Source organism: Melospiza georgiana, chromosome 10, assembly GCF_028018845.1.
Source record: "Melospiza georgiana isolate bMelGeo1 chromosome 10, bMelGeo1.pri, whole genome shotgun sequence".
NCBI classification, from domain to species: domain Eukaryota; kingdom Metazoa; phylum Chordata; class Aves; order Passeriformes; family Passerellidae; genus Melospiza; species Melospiza georgiana.
The window spans coordinates 12,241,343-12,264,195 of NC_080439.1; the positions used below are offsets into that span (position 1 = coordinate 12,241,343).

At 37.3% G+C, this 22,853-nt stretch overlaps 1 protein-coding gene across 2 annotated transcripts in view; it reads right to left on the reverse strand.

The window, feature by feature from the left end:
• The window catches only part of ACAP2 (ArfGAP with coiled-coil, ankyrin repeat and PH domains 2), a 63,273-nt gene that overhangs the window by 24,618 nt on the left and 15,802 nt on the right, over positions 1-22,853 (reverse strand). For both annotated transcript variants that reach the window (XM_058031458.1, XM_058031457.1), the window contains exons 2-9: positions 21,697-21,754; positions 19,120-19,239; positions 18,418-18,471; positions 14,853-14,911; positions 14,164-14,347; positions 11,922-11,966; positions 10,762-10,857; positions 6,366-6,440 (exon numbers count right to left, since the gene is read on the reverse strand). In XM_058031458.1, the coding sequence (XP_057887441.1) occupies positions 6,366-6,440; positions 10,762-10,857; positions 11,922-11,966; positions 14,164-14,347; positions 14,853-14,911; positions 18,418-18,471; positions 19,120-19,239; positions 21,697-21,754 (691 nt within the window). The remainder of the gene's footprint in view (positions 1-6,365; positions 6,441-10,761; positions 10,858-11,921; positions 11,967-14,163; positions 14,348-14,852; positions 14,912-18,417; positions 18,472-19,119; positions 19,240-21,696; positions 21,755-22,853) is intronic.

A 22,853-nucleotide genomic window follows, 5' to 3' on the forward strand; every position in this document is an offset into this window, starting at 1 on the left:
AAGGGGAATTTCTTGTTCAGGTATTGGTGACCTCTACAGCCAAATAGAGGGCAAACATTGCTGACAGAGCATCTGATGCTTCAACTGTCTGCTCAAATGGTCTCTCATATATTCCCAAGAAAGGGGATAGAAAAGCAGAGGAAAGAAGCCATGAAAGTTAAGAGTCAAAACTGAGAAACAGTTGCAGCCTGTTGCAGATATTTACAAACTCAGTTGTGCTTTAGCATTTTCTTCAGCTCTGTCATGTTGACAGCTGAGCTGCATAGGAACTTTGAAGACAAGTAATCAAATAAAGATGATGCTATCAGTTAACTCTAGAGTAAAGCAATCATGGTGCTGGCACTGATGACAAATCTTAGCAGTAATTTTTTCTTTATGATCTTGGATAAGATTACAAAATTACAAGTAGGACAAGGGAATATGCATTTCCATCAACCTAATAACAAGTAAACCCAGCTAATAACAATTAATAGCAGCTTTCTGGGCTTTAGAAAAGCTGACTACTTATCTTATTATCTCATCTTTAGCAAAGGTAGGTTAGACTAAGTAATAACACACATGATGATCATTTGCTTTCACATCCCATTGAGAACAGCATGGGCTCTTCCCAGGGAGGTACAGCTCAGATATTCAGAGTGGGAGGCTAACATCTACTAAGGGTGCATGAAAAAGCACACATGGAATGACATCATTTTTCACAACTCTGTCCAGCAATGAAAATAATATACCTGCTGTAATTTTATTTCACTGTTATTAAAATATATATCTTTAAAGTAGACTAGCAACATACGGCTTCTTCCCCTTAACATGGGTGTAAGAGACACATTACTGAAAATTAAATTTCAGAAGAAAAAAACCAAACAAGTTAAATACTGAAAAGACAGAACATTTTGTATTATGACTTTCTGAATACTTTTTGTAAATTGCAAACATCAGCTTTGTGTAATAAGTATATGTGAAAGTCTCTGCTTTGTACTTTGCTTCTTAGGAATTTGTCTATACATAAAGGAAAAGAGGCAAGAAATATATATATAAAAAAAGTAGCTTCAACACCAACATGGTCATTATCCCCAGGGAATAGCCCAGGATGCAAACAACTTTCGTGCTACACATGATGTTTACTCTTGTACATGCAGATGGTTTGGTCCAATCCAGGGTTAATTACACATGATAGTGAAATGGTTACAGATATTAAAATGGGCCCTTCTAAGCTCCCCACTCAGAACAGCACAAATTCCTTAAAATTATTCACTGTTTTAATCTATTACTATTTCATCTATTACTAATCTGGACAGATTACCTAATGTTGAAATGTTAAATCTGATTTTTATGATTGAATTGACAGATGATCAATGTAAGAGTTCTGAAAGAAAACAGAACTATCACATCACTACCATAGACTGATCTGAATAAACATACTAGTTACAAAAGAACTCTTCACCAAAACAAAATCAAATTTTTAAATTTATTATTCACCAACTAATAACTTTGATTTTCTGCCTGTTTTCTAGATCAGAACATGCTGAACATAAAAGACTTCATGTAAACTCTCAAAATAAAAAGATAAAACCACTATGCACAAACTTAGACATGCTGATGTCACATTCCCTACATTCCCCAAAAACTGATAAATTACTCTAACTTACCAGCTCCCAAACATAATGAAATCTGCTAAAGATTTGCATCTTCCTGCCTCAGTGATGCCTGCAGCTCCTTGTCTAGTTGAAGACAACATACATTTCCCCAGTCTTTTTTGTCCAACCTACTATGTAATCACATTTTCCTTTGGGTCTGGAGAACTGCTGCAGAAAATGCAGCTGTCTTTTCCAATGACTCCAGATCTGTGCTTTGAAGGTGTATATGGATCATTTACCATGCCACACTCTAACTCAGAATTATCTAAAACACTGAGCCTTCTCATGAAATGCATTTAGTGTCATTTTTAATTACTTCCCTGATTGAATTCCACTTTTACAGAGCAGAAAAAGACATTAAGAGTACAGAGGCAAATGTCAAATATCTCCTTAACTGAACATGGCAGACTATCAGCTGGAAGGGGGAGGGAATAAGGCTTCCATGTGCTTTATCCATAAAACTTCATTGATAAAGTTGTGATTAGGAAAAACAATCAAAAAAAAAAATGCCCCATTTCAATTCCATGGATAAAAGTTGAAAAAAAACCAAAATCAGCTGTGTTCTGATCTTAGTCTCTGCTATTCTACAATTAAAAAAATAGGAGCAAAGCAGTCACATTATAGTTTATTTTTATCCTGGTGCATGGAAAAGTTTAATGAATCATGAAAAATAATCTGGGGTGGAGAAAAATCCACCCATATCTTTCCAGTGTCCTGCATAAGAGAATCACATGTTAACAAACTCAGTCACTGTATGTGATTCAGAATTGTGTATTCTGCCAGCAGGCACACAACTGATAAAGCCTTCATTTTAAACATAATTAAACTAATTAGGTGTCAGGACTAAAGTAGATTTCACCTAACCAGAACTAAGAAAATTTAGCCAGAATTATGTAATTTTCACTCAAGTGCTACATCACACATTTCATTCAGTTTTGAAAGAATAAACATCTATGGCTTCTATTCTGACACTGATTTTTCACGGTTGGCTGCTACTGGAAGAGAAACATGTAGAAGTGGGTTATATAAGTGAAGCACACAGCATGCTTTCATGCCTTTTTTCCACCCTTTTTCTTTAAATGTCCATGGGGTACAGCAAACCAGCTGGCAATGGAAAAACAACTTTCATCTCCAGAAATAATACTAATCTGGTGTGTCACAGAGCACTTAATATTCTTGACAGTGTTTCAGTGAATGCATTTTCGTATGAGCGTATCAATTCATCACACATCCTTGATTCATTTCAGAGCATGTTTTCTGTTTCTCTGTGTATGATCTTCTTGTTCCCAAAACAAAACCCTCCATTACTTTTCTGTAGCAGAGCTTTTGATTTACTTTCAAAATTGCTATCAGGCCATGAAAGCTAATCAAACCATTCTACCAGTAAATCTTAGGAACTATATTTTAACATTTAATGTGTAACCCAAATTATTTTTTACTTTAGAGAATCAACATTTTTAAAGTTTTTTAAGAAGGCAGTAATTGGGAGAGCATAAGTACTAAAGAAAACTCTAACCTGAAAAATTAGGCCAGCATATACTAAGCAGGAGACACTAATTGTGCAAAACCCCCATTTAGAAGGCTGCTCCCATCCCCTTTGCATTGCAAGAGACGTTTGTTACACTTAAGCTGAAAAGTCCCTCGAGGAAGGGTTTAAAACAACAGACACTACAAGTAACAAGGTTTGCAGCCCAAGACAGAGTGAGAGAATGTGAGAGTGCCATTGAGCAAACAAGTCACTTGAAATACAAGCACATCTCTGGTTTTGAAGACAGGAGTTAGTCTGCACAACTTCTCAACAGCAGCTCTGGCTTATGCCTGCTTTGTTATTGTAGTAGCAGCTGGTTTCCTATCACCTTGTTTACTCAATATGTTAATTTTCAAATCATTCTCACTCCAGCTGTTTCCTGAGCACTTCTTTGGAAGCAGATTTTCACTTTAATGGAAAAGGGATTTGAATACAAAAAAACCTATTTGAAGTTCAATGCAAATACTTTTCCTGTATCATATTCATTTTACAACAAAATATTAGGTCTGACACAACACCAAAAAGCCATGAAGCTGTTTGCAGGTGCAACTGATTTTTAAAATATTTCTTAATTAAATGTGCTGCTACAGCAATGGGCTGCAAACTGCTCAGAAAACAACAGTCATGTCTAATGTATTGACATTGTGACACCATTCTTTTAATATTAATCTTTACTTATAATAATATTTTACAAAAATTTCCCAGAATGATCATGAAATTTCTAGATTAATTCACAGCATGTGTTGCTCCAGTTTAATACAGAAAAAATATTTTCTTACACTGAAAACAATAAAGTTAAGAAAAATGTTTCCTGCATATTTGCTGAGTAAATAGACCACAAAACTTATAAGCAATTTAAGAAAGTAAATCAGATTACCAGCTCTGCTAAAAAAGAAATCACACTGTAGTGGTGACCAAGCCCTTCCATGACACTTTTAATAGCCTCTCCATCAACAGCCTAATTAAGGACAATGATTATACAGAAAAGTGAGATGGGTTATTTAATTAGTGCAATTGTTCTGCATGCATATGCACATATATGCAAACACAGGTAGTAGGTGGGTAGGTGTGTGCACGTATGCACTTACCTATACATTTCAGAAAAGGAACTGCTCTTTATCCACACAATGAAGGAAAGGCATCATTCTGAAGCATTAGATTAGAACTTCAGTATATTAAATACATATATACCTCATGGAATATTCAACACAATAAGCTTCAGAAGTTTCAGTTGTTAAAAAACATGGAAGGATTTGGCACTGGAAGATTTGGGAACATAGTGGAAAACAACATGACAAGACATGAGGAGAGAATGGGGAATAAAATTGCCATCTGGGACAGGGTGACCAGATGACAAGTAGTGATAAAAAGATCCAGAGTCTAAGGCAGTTCTGAAATCCTGATGAGCTGGAAGCTAACTTAGTGTGAAGGTTGGGAAAAGCAAGTAGGATGAGACAAAAACAGACAACGTGATTTGAATAAGGAAATAAGAAAATGATTGGACAAGCTGTAAGAGGAATCTCCAATAAAGCACAGTCTAAGCATTATCAGCACAAAATGTGACAGTGACTTCACTGATAAGGACAGGAGACAACACAACTTAAAACACAGAACTTAAGAGGACAACATACAGTACATTCTAACTGCCCTGATTATATTTTAGAGCCAGCATTAAACTGTCAAGTAAAGTAAGCAACAATAAAAGTAACATTATTGTGCTTGTCACTCCTACTAGAAATCAAGAATATTTATATTACACACAGATATGGCTTATCAAGTTTCATGAAGCTTAAAAGTTTCAGCAATAATTGAAACTAGTAGAAATAGTTTACCTGTAAAGCAGCCTTAAGCAGCATTTGAAGAAAAAACAAAGACTGTAAACACCATTGGCAACAGCAGTGACCATAACTATGGTAACTAGTTATTATTTCTAACTATGGCTAATTAAAAGATAACTGCCCATAACTTACATCTTCAGCAAGCACCACTGTTCTCTTAACACAGAACCTCTCAATTACTGTTCATTCCTGAAACTGAGCCTTTAAGCCCAAAAAACTTAAAATTTGACCTTCAACATTAATTCTCCAGTTCCATCCTTCCCATTTTCCCCCTTTCTTCCCCCTCCTTGCCTGCAGTTCTCTCCTGACTCCAAGCACAGCATGTCAGCTCTGCCCTCATCATCACATCTGCTCAATTTCACAGCAATCCTAATGCTTCCCACCAGCTCCTAAAGGGATGACAGGATGCACCAATAAAAATGTTTACAGCAACCAAAGATATTATCTTCTCCCATGAGTATTAATTTTGGCTCCTACTAAGGCTACCCAACTTATAATCTCAGAATGTTTTCATTCCTGAATTTATTTAGTTATCAGATTTCATTTCTATTGAGTGGGATTTTTTAAAATTTATGCCACCTGAACAGATTCAGAACATATTTAAATGAGAGTAAGAAGTGTAGCATTACCTTTAAACTGGTATCTAACACCTTTCAAAAGTGCCTGTAGCTCACTACCAGAGAGTTCAATGGAAATATTTTTAACTTCTAGCATTATACCTGCAAAACCAATACTGATCTAGAGCTTCTGAAACATCCAACCAACAGAAGTCATTCCCCCAACATGAATTACCTAAATTTTTCTCAAGAAGTAAAAAGAATTATTGCACAAATCTCTCTCAAAACACCAATTAAAAGTTCGCAATTTCATATCTGTGTACAGTTGAACCAGTACATTAGACACTCTTTACAAAAGTTTACTTTTGTTCTTCATATGCAACAGCAGCTGCCACACAAGCTCCAAGTGCTGCACTTGGATTTGGCACAGTCCAAAGTGAAACTTATTGCTGTAGGGCTGTGCAGCACATACACCTCTTGTACACACAGCATGGAAACACAAAAACCTGTACAACTTATTAAATTCAAGAGGTAATAGAAATTAGGAGTTCTACTGAAATGCTAGAATCCCAGCATTCAAATAAATTCTACTGTTCTATTTATGTTTCAGTAAAAACTAAGCATAATATTTTGTTCAGTAACAGAACATTAGTATCTGCAATCCAACCTTACACTTAATGACATGTCAGTCTGTCTCTCTGCACTAAAAATACCATCCCTTGCAGTTCTGATGCAGAGATGCTGGGGAGAGATGCTACAGATAAAAAAAAAAGTGTGTGCAGCCTGCCTTTTACATTCTGTCAAGTACCTTTTGTTGAATAGTGGAGTGCTTTTGCTCCATATCTCTCTTCTCCTTCGCGGCATCTACAGCCAACTGATCCAGCTGTAAAGAGAAACACAAAATTGGATCTTTCAATTATCATAAGAAATTTGGCTCAGTAGATTTCACAATGCTGACAAAAAAAAAAAAAAAAAAAAAAACAAACTACCACATTATGTCTAGACATTGCAAGACTTTTGTTTTATTTGCATAGCATAATTACTTCTTTGTCACAAATTGTTTACCTTGAATAACCACTGAAGCCTCGTTTAAAGCACTGCTCTGCCACCCTGAATTAACCTCTACCAAGGTGTACATTTCTTGTGAGCATTAGAAGAACTGTCTCAAAGAACAGCATGGTGCCAAGCATATGCGCCTCTGTACCGCATTGGTGCTCAGTCTCCCAGGAGGATGACTCATGCTTTAGCTGCTCTTGCTGGCCTATGCAGCAGCACTGGCAGGAGCAGCAAAAACTAGAAGGAGCAAATGCTATGGATTTTTCCCTCCACAAAGTGAGAGAACTGTCTCAACCAGGATTTTGTGTCAATAGTTTTGATCAGCTGACCAGCAGTACTCGAGAAAGACTGCTTGAGATCTTAGGTAGAGACAAATTAATTTTGAAAATAAAAATATGGTTTTGAACATAACAGAGAATATTTAAGTTAGTATCCTTACAAAGTCTCTGATGATAAAAAGGACACTAGCCAAAAAATTTCCTTTTACAACCACAAAAAAAGAAAAAGGAGGAAATTTAAGATACCCTGTAAGAGCAAGTTTGATTGGGGTTTTCTTCTGTGGTGAGTTGCTTGTTTTGGCTGTTTTTGTTTTACAGTTTTGATTCTCTTGGTTTTGTTGTTTGTTTGTTTTATCCAGGCCTTCATGTTTAAGTTAGAAATGCAGTGGAGAAGCAGATGTTGCCTGAAAGCCCAGCGGGTTTGGTACTTACAGCCTGTAACACAAGGCTGCCATTACCCGGCCGCAGTGCGCCGTGCCCGGCGGGGCAGACACAGCTGTGCCCAGCGGGGCAGACACAGCCCAGCCATGCCCAGTGGTGCAGACACAGCCGTGCCCGGCGGTGCAGACACAGCCGTGCCCAGCGGTGCAGACACAGCCATGCCCGGTGGTGCAGACACAGCACCGTGTGCAGGGCTCAGCCCGTGGCTCTCCCTGCCTGTGGGACAGGGCTGCCTCTGCTGCAGGCCCATAGCCAGAACAGCAGGAGCAGCAGCTCCCAGCTGGGGCTCTCACTGGCACAGGGCACACTGACTGACAGACTCTCTGATCCACCCACAGACAGCATCCCCTCCACCTGCTCTCAGAACCACAAGTGGCAAGCCCTGCCAACTCTGGCTGGCTCCCCAGTCTTTTACCTGCCCTGCTTGACATGATATAAATAACAGAAAAGGGACAATAACAGGCCCTTACACCCTTGTGCTAGACATTCTCCAACAATTATGGAGCCATCAGAAAGCTGAAACATCTGGATCCAATTCTGTTCTCTTTTACTTTCTTTAACTCTTCTCTCCCTGTCTTCTCCTCTGGCTCAAAAGGCCATATCAGCACTTGCACACCTTTATAGATATTTGCGAACAGGAACACATTGAAGGCTGAAGTGTCCAAATGCCAGATCTATGTAACTGTAGCACTTAAAAATAACACGAGCCTCTAAAACAGACTGGGCTCAAAGATTGTTTTGCATCAACAACCCTTGACAAACCCTTTCTCCTGTGATAAAGATGAGAACTGGCTCAAGTGTTGTTCAAAATTTTATAGGAATCCAGAATTTTAGTTTCTTGCTAAAACTTCAGATTCAGGAATCTGCACATGGCCCTCAAGAAATTCTTCCTTCTACCCCATTAGATGAAACAGAAGGCAGTCACTCAGGGTAGGGCAATTAGCTCTAATTTACCCTGAATACAAGCGTTTGAGGGTACATTTACCACAGCCAAAACAGAACTCTTAACAGCAGCTCATTCCACCAGTTACTTTTTTTGCTATGAAGACAGCATTGCACCATTCCTGTTTTCAAGCTCAAACCAGAGTTTCTTCCTTTTCACTCAGGTGAGCAGCACATCAATTGTCTTAGAAGAAACCAATAGCATATAACTATCAAAAGCTGTAGCAAATCACAACTAAACTATCAAAATCCCCGTCATTATAGTATTACTGAATAATTTTCAGAAAATTAGGTTTTTCAAACTACTGCATTTATGGTAAATATATTTTTACAAAAATAATGCTCTAACTGGCATTCTGAGGAGAATTAAGTCAGACTAAAATACTTAGCTTTTTGAGTAGTCATTTCAATGAAAATTCAAATGTTTTCTTTTTAAGCTAATACCACATTTCTTATGAAAAGAACCAAAAACCATAGTTTCCATGCAAAAGCTCCTATTATGCTTGCACATTATTAAAGATTACCATAAAATGATCTGATTCCCAAGGCATCCTACCCTGACCTGAATTAACCAGAAAGCAAAATTGCTTAATCCTATTCCATCACAATGAAACAGTTATTTTGAAAATACACACAAAAATAATTCAAAACGATAACTATACTATTTAAGATCAATTTTATTACTTCAGATGCTGTTAACCCTTGTAATTAAGATCATACACAAAATTCACCTAGGAATGAAAGCTCACTCACCAACAGAAGGAATCTAACAGCATTTTCACAAATTCCAGCAAATCCCCGTTATGTCACAACATACTTTGTTAAAGGCAGAAGCTTCAACCAGTAAAAGCTGCAAAGCCATCAATTGTTAAAACTTTCAACAGTTATTTACAAATCTGCTTCTGTCATGAAAAATATCCCTTACATAAATGCCAAGGTATGCTACAAAAGAACAATTGCGTGAGTTGTACAACTTTAGGGTCTTCAGTCCATCTTGCTCCAACTGCAATATATTTAAAACATTCTTAGCGATGGATTTTCTAAATTTAACTCCTTCAGTTGCTATGATACCAGCACCAAAATGAATGTTACACAGTGCTCCTTACCAGATCAAGCAAAAGCATGACCAGACATTCAAAAATAACCTTGTGTTTTCTTGCTCCAATCACATCAATGAAATGGAAACATTGAAGCCTGGCTGATGGTTTAACCCACTATTAACTCCACAGTTTGTGTCTCCTTTCCCTATCTCCTCTTCCACAGCAGTACAGGACATGAGTTACACAGCCAGACACTACAGTTCAACACTTACAGCCCAACTAGAAGGATGTTGAAGAATAAAGGGCAAACTATGGAAGAGTAACATCTACCTGAACTGTTCAGGTGCCCCTATTACACCAAGACCTGACATGTCTCTACACATAATTAAGACCCAACTGGGGCCTAGTCTAGCAGAAAAATAACTATTCAGCCATTGGGTTGTTGGAGTTATTTTCTACAGCTCCCAATCTGCTCCACTGCACAGCTCAGAACAATTTAATCTCTTATTCATTCAGTGGCACTCAATGAATGACATTCAGTGACGCATCTACTCAAGATGAATGTAAAAGTTTGCTTTTTATTTGCTTTTTTACCTGGACAGACACTTAAAAATTTGGTTAGCTCCTTTGTAGATCTGTTTGGGAAGTGGCAATAGAGGGGTTTGTATCAGAGCACTTGTTGCAAGTCCTCGGGTAGAGGCAAATAAAAAGTGCTCATATAACTTGCACTGAAAAGCAAGTCAAGACACTGCTGAGTCTTCTTCCTGCATCACAGACAAATCTACAGTTCAACAGTGTATGTTCCAATCTATTTGCAAAACTATTTTTCATGTCTCCTGTGTGCAGCTGGCAGTGGTCCATCTAAGCTTTTCATGAGTCCCTGACTGAAAACCCAGAAGTGTCAATGTCTGTCCTTAAACAACAAAACTGGGTAAGAAGGATTCCATGCAGGAACTAAATTTTGCACTACTTATTAAAATCATACTTCCATTTTATGGTCTAAGTTGCTAACATCAAATTTATATTTACACACATAAAAATTTAATTATACAGACTGCATAACTTATACAGTAAATAAAGTATATGAGTAGAAGGAAAATCAGCCTAATCTACTTTTTATTATTAGATATATTTATAAACATAGGTCATATACAAAAATTTTGAAATGCAAATAATCCAGTATCCTGAATATCACAATGTACCTCACAGAGCAGTACATGGCTATGCTTAGTATGTAAATCCTAAAGGTAGTATTAATTTTAGTAAACAGACAACTTTTGTAACTATTTTCATTCCTTTCATTACAGCATATTTTTAATGTTTTGCCTGTGTCATACTACAACTCCCTTTTTGTTGAATAAATATATGAAGTACCTGATATGCAGGCATATATCAAGATTTCTTTCATTTCAGCATATAGTTATGCATTTTTAAAATAATTTGTTACCTCTCCACCAAGCTCTTTCATGTAGGGCTCAAGTTCACTAAACAGATCATAGCCTTGATGGAAAAAAGCCAGATGTGCATACATAAACGATAACATCTAGAAGGAACAAAGTAAATATTTATTCTCTTAAAAATGGTATCACATATCACATAAATATGTCACTTAATTCACATAACCTACAGTTTCAGGTTTAATTTCTCCTCTTGTGTCCTGATAGTTTTACATCAATAAGTCATAGAGCTTCCAACATTGTAAAATAAAGATGCAAAGTAAAGCATGAACAGAACCAAGCAAAAAATTTCAGAAATCAGTTGATAGCATTAGCTCCATAAGCAAAACAAAAGAAATCTACTTAATGGCAGAAAACTACTTCTAATTCATGTCACCTGAAATTTTTGTTATCTCTCTTTAACTGGGACATGTAAGGTACAGAGGGGCTATAGAATATTTTACTAATGATTCAAACCCATAAGCTTTATAACATAGCTGAAAAGACTGTCTGGCCTTAAAATAGCAAACAAGTTGGGAATGTGCAGAGCAGAATAGCAGGCAGTTATAAACCAACCCAAGTTAAGTTTCTGCTTTTCAAGGAATTGAAAAAATTATGGGAGAGCAACTTCAGACATTTGAAAGAACAGTACTGTTTAATTTGTCACTCTCCATCTCAATAGACTTTTAACAGAGTTAATGTGAAGTAGAAAAGGGAATTCAATGTGAAGCAAACTGGCATGCAGGTATAGCTTTATATTAATTTAGCAGATACCATACTATTCATACTAAAATTTGCCCTGTTCTTAGAAATAACAGAATTCATCTTAGAATAGATTATAAGTAGCACTTACTGTTTACAAAGTAATAAATCAGACCTAAACAGCAGAATTCTCAGCAAAGTGATTTTAACCATGGAACATACACCAAAGGATCAAGAGTAGTGAAAACCGACAAGTGTTCAAATCTGAACCAGAAGGATTATCAAAAATAGGTAAACATGTATGCCCAGCTACAATAAAGGCCAAATTGACAGTCATCAAACTGCCAAATGTATTGATAACATTTTGATCAATAAAAGGACTAAATTTTTAACATACTGCTTTGTGGTCATATTTTTAATTTCAGATGGATTAAAATATTTGATATACAGAGGATAAAGTATATCTTACCGATTTTAAAATTTCTGCTCTCCTTTTAGATTGAAGAACATTGATCTAGGAGAAAAGAACAAACAAGCAATTCCTTTTATTCTAAACTTATTTTATTTTCAATTTTCCCCAAATAATCACATCCAATCTTAAAACATTGGAAGAAGACAGCTCAATATCAGACTTCCCAAAATACTTTTAAAAGAAGATGCACTCTAGTTCTGTCATGACATCAGTGATGCAATCAGAGAACACTTGCAAAGCTTGAGCTTCACAGTGATAGTTACAATTTTCTTTTATCAGTAAGTAAAGTACAGGACACCACTTGCTTGCTAGAAGTAATATAACACAACTTTCAAGGAAAATTGGTTTTCATTTTCAAGAGATTGAATTCAAGATGTTTCAAGCAGATGAGCCAAGCCAGCCCACCAACTCCTTGCAGAAGTTGCACTGCTGCCAGGGCAGAGTGAAGGATGCAAGCAGGGTTCCTTTTCCTCTCAGACTCACAGTATTTAAGTATCCCAAAAATAGTCCCAGGCAAGCAAGAATGTAATAGTTTCAATAAGTAACTTTCTGTGTATACCTGGGCTTTTAAGCTAGCTGAAGTCACTGATTAAAGGTGTTGCCCTAGAACTTAGGGAATTCCACATTATATAGAAAAAAATGACAAATTTTCCACATTCACCTAGTTCCCCTATCTTCTTTATCTAATCTTAAAAGGTTGCCATCCAAACTACAGATTTTACTTTAAAAGACCCACTTAGCAGAAACAGACATGATTTTGTAGTTTAACACATCTATGTCAGTTTAGAATTTCAGCAAAATAAACAAACTTGCTGCAGCTATAATCAAAACCAGATTCTACTTCTATACTTAAGTGCTCATTATTTTGGAAAACTTTCTGCAGCAAAAATAATTGAGATTTGTTTGTATAGAATAAACCCTCAGCCTGTGAGGCAAAGAAAAATAAAAGGAAAGCAAAGGTTTTGAATTACAGTTTAGAGCAAATCTAGCTACAAAGAAACCATAGTTGTGAAGCCATTTTCCCAGAAGAATCACTCAAGCAGACACAATTCCTAAAGCTGAATTGATTTTTGTCCACGTTGAGAGATGCTGAAACTGTTCCCAGTTACTCTAAATGCATCTGCATCCCAGGAACTGCTCATACTTTGAACATACAAATTCCAGGAGGCAAACAGCCTGCAGTTCAAAGCACACCCAAGGAACTGGCCCACTACAGTAGTGGCTGCCAGCTGCCCCCACCATTTAGTGCTAGTACAAATAATCCTGTGGGGAATAATTCACACCACTTTTTAAACATCAAAATGACCTTAGTGTTTAAAAAGCTGGAGTTCAGAATTGACCACTGACCACCATGTTTGTGAACATGCCCAGGCTGATAGGCTCCACTTCATTTTACAACTCATAATGCAATTTATAGAGAAGTTAATTAAGCTTTAAATAACTGACTGGACTGTCACAAATCAAGATGATAATGTCTAATATAAAACCAGCTTAATTGTAAACAGCTGTTCTGTTTTTGATCATAGGAGAAGCTCAGACTCATTTGGGAGCCTCCCAGCCTTCACACCATCTGAGTTGCAATAATCCTGTTTTGCTGTAGTTGTGGATAAGTATGAAGCAGATGAATTTTAAGTATCAAAAGAAAATTTACTACTGTATTTCAGAATTCAAAGCAGTATGACAAAGAACACCTCTCAACACCATATGGGAGATTTTCACTAAAAAGATAAAGAATAATTAAGTTCTTGACTCCACTTACAGCACAATCCCAAGCTCTGAGGCATCTAGACAAGCTGAATACTACCCAAAGCATACAGATAAAATTGCAGAAATACCCAACTGTATCAGAATTATTCAGGTAATTTGTATTTCCTAGGCCAGATTACAGATTTTACTTTATCTATATAAGAAACTGCAGTATATCTAACTCATGAAACATTTAGCTAAGTATCAGGCAAATACTAGGGTTTGTTCATAATTAATGTTCAACTTGAAAATTAAACTGTGTCACTGCAGCAAGGGCACTGAATACCAGAGCATTAAAGCAATAGGAATGCATCAATTAATTTTCCTCAGATTTTATTAAAAAAGAAATTATTTGCAGATAAAGTTCTTCCTTTTTCCCCTGAATCTCCACAGCTTCCAAGAAGTTTACACAGAGAACTTCTAACATTGTAAAGGACATGTCTCTAACCATATGTAACAAATGGTTTTGGAAAGCTCTCATTGCTGTCCTTACCTGAAGAACATAATCCAGAGCTATGTGTCGAAAACATTTCCGAGTTGCAGTCAAAATATTGGTGGCTTCCTCTACCTCATGTTGCTTATTCCTTTGAACTTGGGCATTTTTCACCAGAGCATTCTCCTTTTCTTCACTCACTTTTTCAAATTGTTTCTTTGCATCTTTAAATTTCCTAATATCTCTATGGAAAAAGGAAATATGGATGACAAATTAATTCCAAAGCATGAAAAAGAGTTTTTCACCAGACAGATTTTTTTCACCAGACAGACCAAGCTTGGGACTGCTATAGTTGGTGTCTATTTCAAATTTTATATTTTTCAACACATGCTTGGGTCAAATGGAAATCCACAAATTATGACAGAAGCTTCTTGTCTTTCTTTTCCAGGGAAAGGACAAAATTGAAATGTAACTGAACACATCTAATGTCTACTGGGGAAAAGCTTTGTCCCCCAAGCTTAGACAATCACAATATGTAATTAGATCAGTAATTCATCCTATTGCAACATTTCTGCAGCTGCATCTAATGCCTCAGTGACTCAGGGTGATTTTTGACAAAGCCTTAATACACACTTCTCAATTTATGGGTGGCAACCTACAAGAAGGATGTTTCACTTACCCACTCAAATCAGATTTTTAAAATTCCATTTTATATATAATTTTCCCATTACAAGTGCAAATTAACTTACTCTTTAACGAAAGTCTGAAGCTGTGTTTTAATTGATCTTTGGATCTGGTCAAACAGAATCTGAAAGAAAACATTATTATGTAGGTCAGTAACTTGGAGGTATTCATACCTTCTGATTTCAGAAATACCAATGTTAATTATGCAGGATTACATGAGAATGTAATTATTAAACCACTGTGTCTCTAATACCAAAATATAAATCCCTTCACAGCAGTTTTGAAATAAATAAAAGATGAGGAAGAAAATAAGGAAAATAACTCAAACTAAGCATCTTTTGCTGCTCTTTTCTTAAAGACTGTGGTTATAAGGAGACATAAGAGCTTCTGGCATCTTATTCTCTCATCCTGACATGCCTAGTTTCATATAAGTTTATTTATGTTAATTGTACAGTTATTTTCCTGAAGAAACAACTTTGAATGTTAAGGAGCCATTTTTTTTTCTTAGACTTTCACAATTTATCAACAACTAAAAGCCAAATGAAACCATAGAAAGAACATGCTCTTAACTTCTGGCAAAAACCCCAAAACCATGGATTGAAATTAATGCTGAAAATGCAGCATACATGAGTATTCAGCACTATCTCCTTTACATGAAATGTTTGTAAAAAAACACCCACTGCTGGACTACTAAAACGAATGGCTGATTCTTTTTAAGAATAAGTGATCTAAGCAATGGTTCCAAAATATCTTGTGATTTGGGAAGGCTGAAGGCACAAAATATAATAAATTCATTTGAATTGTAAAGTCTAAGATATTTTTTAAGTTTTTAAGGCCAAAGCATACCTGGATGTGAGATAGTTTGAATGTGCTCTTATGACCCAAAAAAATTCTAACTGGAAAATGAAAACACACATTCCTTCAGCTTCACATCTGCCCTCTGAGTTTTAGGATGAAATGGAACAGGTCAATGACTACTGGATAAATCCTTTTGTCACTTATTGTGCAGACAAAAAATGTTGCCTCAATTTTCAACCCTTTTACACCTCCAATTCTGCATAACAGAAATACACAAGGCAGCATCACAAAAATAAAGCTGGCCCAGTTTAACAGAATCTCTCATAAAAGGTAAAAATTTTGAAATATTAAAGAATTCTCTTGAAAAGGCAAGCCAAAACCTCAAAGTTTAAGGTCAAAAAATGTCTTCTTTAAATGTTCTCAGAACTTTATTAAGATTTGGAAATGGGAAGCTACGTAATGCCAAATACTGACAGCAAAACCTTTACCAGCTCATCTCTCTTTTCTAGAAACACTGAAGGGAAACATGACTGAGTTAAAGCCACTCATTAGCAGTGGTACTGTACCTTGCATCCAGTCTCCATGCTAGGAGCTTTTCAGGACCAAAGCAACCTGCTCCAACCTCATATCTGACCCTGATTTAGGCAGGCAGTCAAACCATCCACACCTCCTGAGGACCCTTCCAACCAGAATTGTACCTACCAGTAGCACGTGGAAAAACCTGTTTGTATTCCCACTTTGGGAAACCAGAAAAGCAGACAACTAGAATAAAGAACTTCTTGACAAACTGGAAGTCAGGCTGGGACTACTCCCACTGCTGACATTTAAGCTTGCCAGTGCCTGGGGAGTGCACCAATCAAGATCAATACCAAAAGATAAAACCAGATGGGAACTCAAATGTTTAGAGGACTCCCAGAAATATGAGCCTTGCATTCTGCTTACAGTAATGAAGAGAAAAAATGTGCTGGGCAGAAAAACACATAGACATCATTTCCCCTAAAAAAAAACTAGAAAGAAGTACCCAGACCATGATGTAAATCTGATTAGATTTACAGCCTTGTCAACATACTACCTTTCATATACTGCAAGTCCAAGAAAGCTGCTATTTGCCATAAGCTGTCAGAGCTACTCCCCCACTGCTGAATCAGTGAAGATGCTGCATTAGGCTGGTCCCTGGCCTTATCTGTAGCAAAGCCTCACATGAAAAAACTGACAGTCATCCAGAACTCAGTGGGAGCATCTCCTGCCCCTTCCATCCTTCCTTTCCTCTTTCTTCCTCTAGCTTCTCCCTCCTGCTGGCTCTGACACCTTGGTCAGCAACAGACCTGTCACTCTGAGCCAGGAAGCCCTGTTGAACTCAGCAGATTCACAAAAAAGCAATGCAGGACCTCAACATGTCTGGCAAAGCAATTGTGCCTCACTCCTGATGTTTGTGCCTTTGGTAAAAGCCACTTTGTTTTCACTATGCCTGAGCACAGCAAGGGCATGGAGGGGAAAAAAGCAGGGCAGAAGCCAGATGGGTCCTACTTAGATCTGAAAAGAAATCTTCTTCAATATGGTTTGTTCTCTGCTTTCTGCCTTCAAACTGCCCAAAAGGAACAGCTGTCCTATGCCAGATTTTACCAAAGCAGTGCAAGCCACCATCATGTAGGAATAACAGCAGCAATAACACAGGACCTATGTCAGAGGTGTCCAAAAGAGCAAACCACAGGTAAAAGACATGGCTAAGAGGGATTCCAGCAGCAAGATGTGTGATGAAGAGGGACACCCTGGGCTCATCTGCTCCATCTACTCTGCAGAAATCACTGACATGAAAGTAACATTGCTCCAGTACTGCTGCTTTGAACCTTGGCCCTCCCTTCTCTCTTCTCACTGTTCACTTACTCCCTTCTTTACAGTTTTCATTAGATTAAGTGCAGATATGTACACTCTGTATAATGGAAAGAAAATAAAACACATTGCTATTAACCTGCTTTGCTTTTCTTTCCATCCATTCTAAAAGCATGCATTTAAAATAAAAAAATGCCTAATCAGACACTTTTAGAAAGCTAAGTTGAAGCTAGCAAACTTCCTTTCCATTCTGTCTTGTCAATTTTTAAACTCCCAGGGGTATGAAAAACCCACATTTTAAGTGTCCTGCATATTTTCATCACTTTGGAGACACTTCAGTTTGTTTCCAGCAATTTGCTGGGAAATTAACAAAGAGCAGTTGGGCCAATGAAAGAGGAAAAAACCAGAAGAAAAAACTTCTGAATACAAGAACAAACTCTTTAAAGGAAAAATAACAAATTAGTTTTAAACCTAGGGAAAGCTGAAGTTTCTGATTAACTCTGACTAAAATGCTAAAAATTACAATCAGTCTTAAATCCTAGCATTTTCTCCTTTCTCCACACTTACTTAAATCTGCTATCCCTCCAAAAAGAAAACTATAGGCAAATCATAGGTGCTTCATTTTGTGCATTATAAAGGAAAGGGGAGAAAATAGCAACTATGGAAAATATGATCATTAGTTCAGACCAGCAAAAGTATAAACTCATAGAATGTAACTGTTACCATCAGTTTGATTCAAAAAGATGAAACTATCCAGTATTTACTGTCTTAGAGCACCAAAGATTACAAATTCCAAATGAAAAATAAACCAAGATGTAAATCTGCAGAAAAGGGGATATTTATAAATACCTTGTAAACAAAACATTATTAAAATAGTTATTCAACACCACTTAAACCATTACTTTGCAAACACTATCAACAAGAAAGGCATTAACATTAATCTATTATCAAAAATAACTGAAGATGTGCTATCAGTGCCATGTTGCAGCTAGAAATACTCACATTATGATAATTGATCATTTCCTGTAAGGTGTCAGAGAACTTCATCAAATTGGCCTGTAAAGAGAAAATAAAAGTGGTTTAAGTTAAGCCCTATTAAAAACACAGCACAAAAGCAACAGTTCAGAAGTTTACAGCTTTTCAGTTTTTACAACTTGGAAATTCATTTTCCTTACAGCACTATTATGAGACTAAAACCATTAGGCTAGAAGGAGAGTACAGCTGTAATGGCAAATAAATCTATTTAAAGATACAATCATGAAAAATGTTACTTCTATCTACCTGTATATAAAGCACCAAACTGAAGAAAAGCAGGAAAAATTCAAATTGACTAAAGATATGGGAAGCTCACATAATCTAAAACATTAATTTACAGTATTTAATATGACACTAACTAATATTTTTCACATTTAATACTCTGACTCAAAAAAAAAAACAGGTTAACGTGTTGCCATCACCAGTGCACACACTCATCTAACACATGTTCTGAAATCTGGCAGAGCCATGTCACTACTGAAACTAAACAGCACAGACACCTGCAGTGCACCACAGCTGGGAAACCCCCACTCTAAAAGAGATAGCAAAGAAAAAGGAGCAAAAAGGCAAATAATTCCATAAACTTCAACTACTTCTCTTGCAAACTGCTATGTTGTACCTTTTTAAAGTCATGTTTCTTTCCCTCCCCTTTCACCTCAAAGAACTTACCTCAACCAATTTATCTTTACAGGAATATTGTGCAAGGTCTCGAATTCCATTCATGAACTGCTTGTTGGCTGTACAAAATGCTTTCCCAGTGTCAATCATTGCAATACAAAGTTTCACCAGCTAAAATGAGTATATAAATAGAGAGAAAGCAGAAGGCTTATTTTGATTTGGTTTTTACACCATCATATAAACATGAAAACGCTGAGCTTTGCTAAGGCTACAAAATAAAAATTTCCAAAGTTACATTCTCACCCTCTGATTCTATGAAAAGCTTTCTACTACTGTGTAGTAACAGCTATAAAAATACTACTCTAGGTCATTAGATATGCTATTGGGAAAGCTACCACTCTATAAACTTTTAAAATTAGTTTTTACTTGCTTTACTGTTAACTGACATGTTGCACATATTTCAAGGGAGTTTTACACAGGCAATAAGTACAGCAGCTAAAACATAACCCAGGCAAATGATGAGGTTATTGTGGTTTCTGAGGAAAAACACCACAAAACAAACAAAAACTAAACCCACACCAGTTCTTTCATCCTGAGACACTGAGAATACAGGAAGAGGAAAGCAAAAGGCTCTGTGCACAAAGCACAGCTGGAGAGCCATGGTTACATCTCAGGAGGTGAAAGCAATCGTGTTTCCACTCACAGACTAATCTCTGATGGCTTTGCACCCCTACCACTCATGCTTCAGTCAGCACCTCAGGCCCCATGGAACTGCAGTCTGATAAGAAGGTCCTCAGTATCTTGTGATGATGTTTTCCCACTTCTTGAACCAGTTATGCACTGGGCCATTAATGTAAGAAACAGGGGTTACTGCAATTGCCAGGATGCTCTCCTGAGATGGGTGCATTATGACTGAACTTCTCCACCCTAAGCCAAGCTGAGAATAAATCCAGAAGACTGAACTTTCATCTCTGAAAGATCTTTCAAGGATGGTAAATAAATTATCATGAAAAGCAACACAGAAGCACTTGGTCCTATGTTGGGGCAAAGAAACCATCCAAGCATCCTTCCTGCCTTAGTTACCCAGTAATTTTTATGTTGACTCAGATCCTCAGGGAAAATGTAAAGCTAAGCATGATCTTCCTCATTCTGATGAATGTCCAAGTTGCTTGAACAATGGACAGGAAAAAAAACCCACTATCAACATTAACCTTTTTCCTTTACCTTTGCTGATAAGTTCACAAGCCTGAACTGGGCTTGCTTTCTTCCAGAGAGCACAAAACTGCACACAATACAGCCCAAAGTCAAAATTGTGAGACAGTAAAACCAAGTTTAGTATGAACAACTGATCAGAAAAAGTTACCAACCAAGCCTAGACAAATTATTACTCTCAGGCCATACTTGCTTCAGCTCACCCAAGAAGCTTGGCTTTCAACTTTAGTATTGTACTATAAGGCCCTGAATAATGAATAATTCCATTTAAGGAATATGAGAATTCTTTTTCCCAAAAACTTTCAGACTGGTGGAAAAGCCAAACTTGTAAGTTTGATTTTTCAGATCTTCTAAATACTTACACTGGTTGATCTACCAAAAAAGATTCCACACCCCTACAGTAAAAATGTGTGTTATACCCAAAAGTTTCACCAAGATTCACACCAAATCAAAATTAAGGATGCTGAATTTATTTTGCAAGAGCAAGTAGCAAGATTATTAGCTACTAAAAACTAGAAATACTATTACAAGTAGTAAAGAACAAGTCTTCAGGCTTGACACCATATTTATTTGTCTCCAGCTTTCTGCAGCCTGCTCAACAGCTGCAGGAAAAAAAGGTTGTATTCAAAAAGCAGTTAAGGAGGTAAACAAATGACATCTGCCTGCCATGTGAAAACACAGATAAAAATAATTTAAACCATTTAGCACAAACGCAAAGGAAAGAAGACTTTATACAGATGAAAACCAAAAATAAGATACTCTCAAAACACTAGCAAAGAAATAAAGTTTCCAAAGGTGAAGAAACCAATAAACAGATATTAAGAAGTTGAAAAGATGCTGCATATAATTTTTTATATACATGCACAAAGTATGACAAAATGCAGGATGAATTTTACAGCAGTCAAGTCCTCCACACAACAGCGAAGGATATACATGCATACAATATACATATATACATATATACATATATACACACACCTGGCTGCTGTGCCTGAGATTACCCGTGACAAACAGCACGGATTTCAAACCTCCAAACCAGAGGGTACCCAGATGTCCCAGTGCACGCCGCTGTGCTCAGCAGGCTCTGGGTGCAGCAGTGGCCAAGCCCCGGCCTTTGTCTCCCTGGGAGCTGCAGGAGCTGGCAGCAGCTCCCGGCTGAGTCCCAGGGGCTCAGTGAGCGCCGCTCGGGAGGGAATTGCTCAGGCGAGGCCCCCGCCCAGGGAGGAGCGAGTTCAGCTGCCCGGGGCTGCTGTGCTCCAGCCTGGCCGCCAGCTGGGAGCTGCAGCTGGATCCCTTCCCTCTGCAGAGCAGGGTGCTTGGTCAGCCACTGACACTTGCCAGCTGTGAACTCTAAAACAAAACCAAAACACACTCTCTGATGTTTCTGAGACAAACAGTGTTGAGTTAAAAGCTTACCTTGTCAAGTTTCAGTTCCAGCTCCGTCACATCTCCTTCTACCTCTTCTAAAGTTGCCCTGTGTGTATAAAAGAGGTTTTCCTTTAAAATTTTACACAAAAATACTCCGAGTCTGGGGAGAAGGGGCACACACACATTCATTTAACTCATTTATTGCCATCACAGTTTTACTTAAATTTCAGCTATAAAACAGCATAGATTTTAAAGAACCACAAGAATTGCAGGAAATCTGACGGTACAAAGAAGAAAACTACATCACTGCTAAAATGTGGTCTATTGATAAAGATTTGAGATCAAATTTTATCTATCCTGACATCTGTCACACCAAAATAGGCTTCTTCTGTTCTTCTATAGACAATAGTCTATATGTTTGAAGCTAACAACACAGGAAAGAAACTGAAAGGTTGAGGGAATTTTCTTAACTCTTTTAGTGACCTCCTGGCTCAAACCTGCCAAATAGGGCAGCTATTTCATGAATAACCTTGCTATGAGATTAGGACAAAATACAGCACTAGCCATGTGTCAATTACCCTGCAGGGAGTTCAGATGGCACACTTGATTAGATCATTCACCTCTGGTCTACACTGGTCAAATGTTCCAGGCCAGTCAAATTTAACTTGTCACTAAAAGCTGCTTTCATGGAGCATAACACAGCTTTTTTTTTTTTTCTTTTGCCTTTTTTTTTTTTTTCTTCTAAGCTCAGGTTTCTTTGGACACCTCCTTCCTTACTGCTACCTGAAAAAAGCAGGAGACTGTGGATAGATGACTTTTTGACTCTGTTCAGAGTCCATGAACATTGCTGCTTCATCAGGCCATTGCCTGGAGAGCCAAATGGGCTCATTTCTGGTGCCAGCACAGGGTGCCCATTCTTTCAGTCATTCCAGCATAAGTGGTCATGGAACCACACTGTTTACCAGTAGTAGCCTGCCTCGGGGAAAAAAAAAAGTAATAGGAAGTTTTCTGAAATGCTTTTTTGGAAAATTGGATCAGACATTTCACATTTCAGTCCTACAGAAAAACCCAGCTCTTCCTGGAAAATGTTATATAGGCAGGGAAGAATGATTTGGAGCAGGAATTTCTTAAGCCAACTTTATACCACTGAGGAGAGACTACACACAACCACAGCTTTACTGTCTCTTGCTAATTCCATTCTAGTT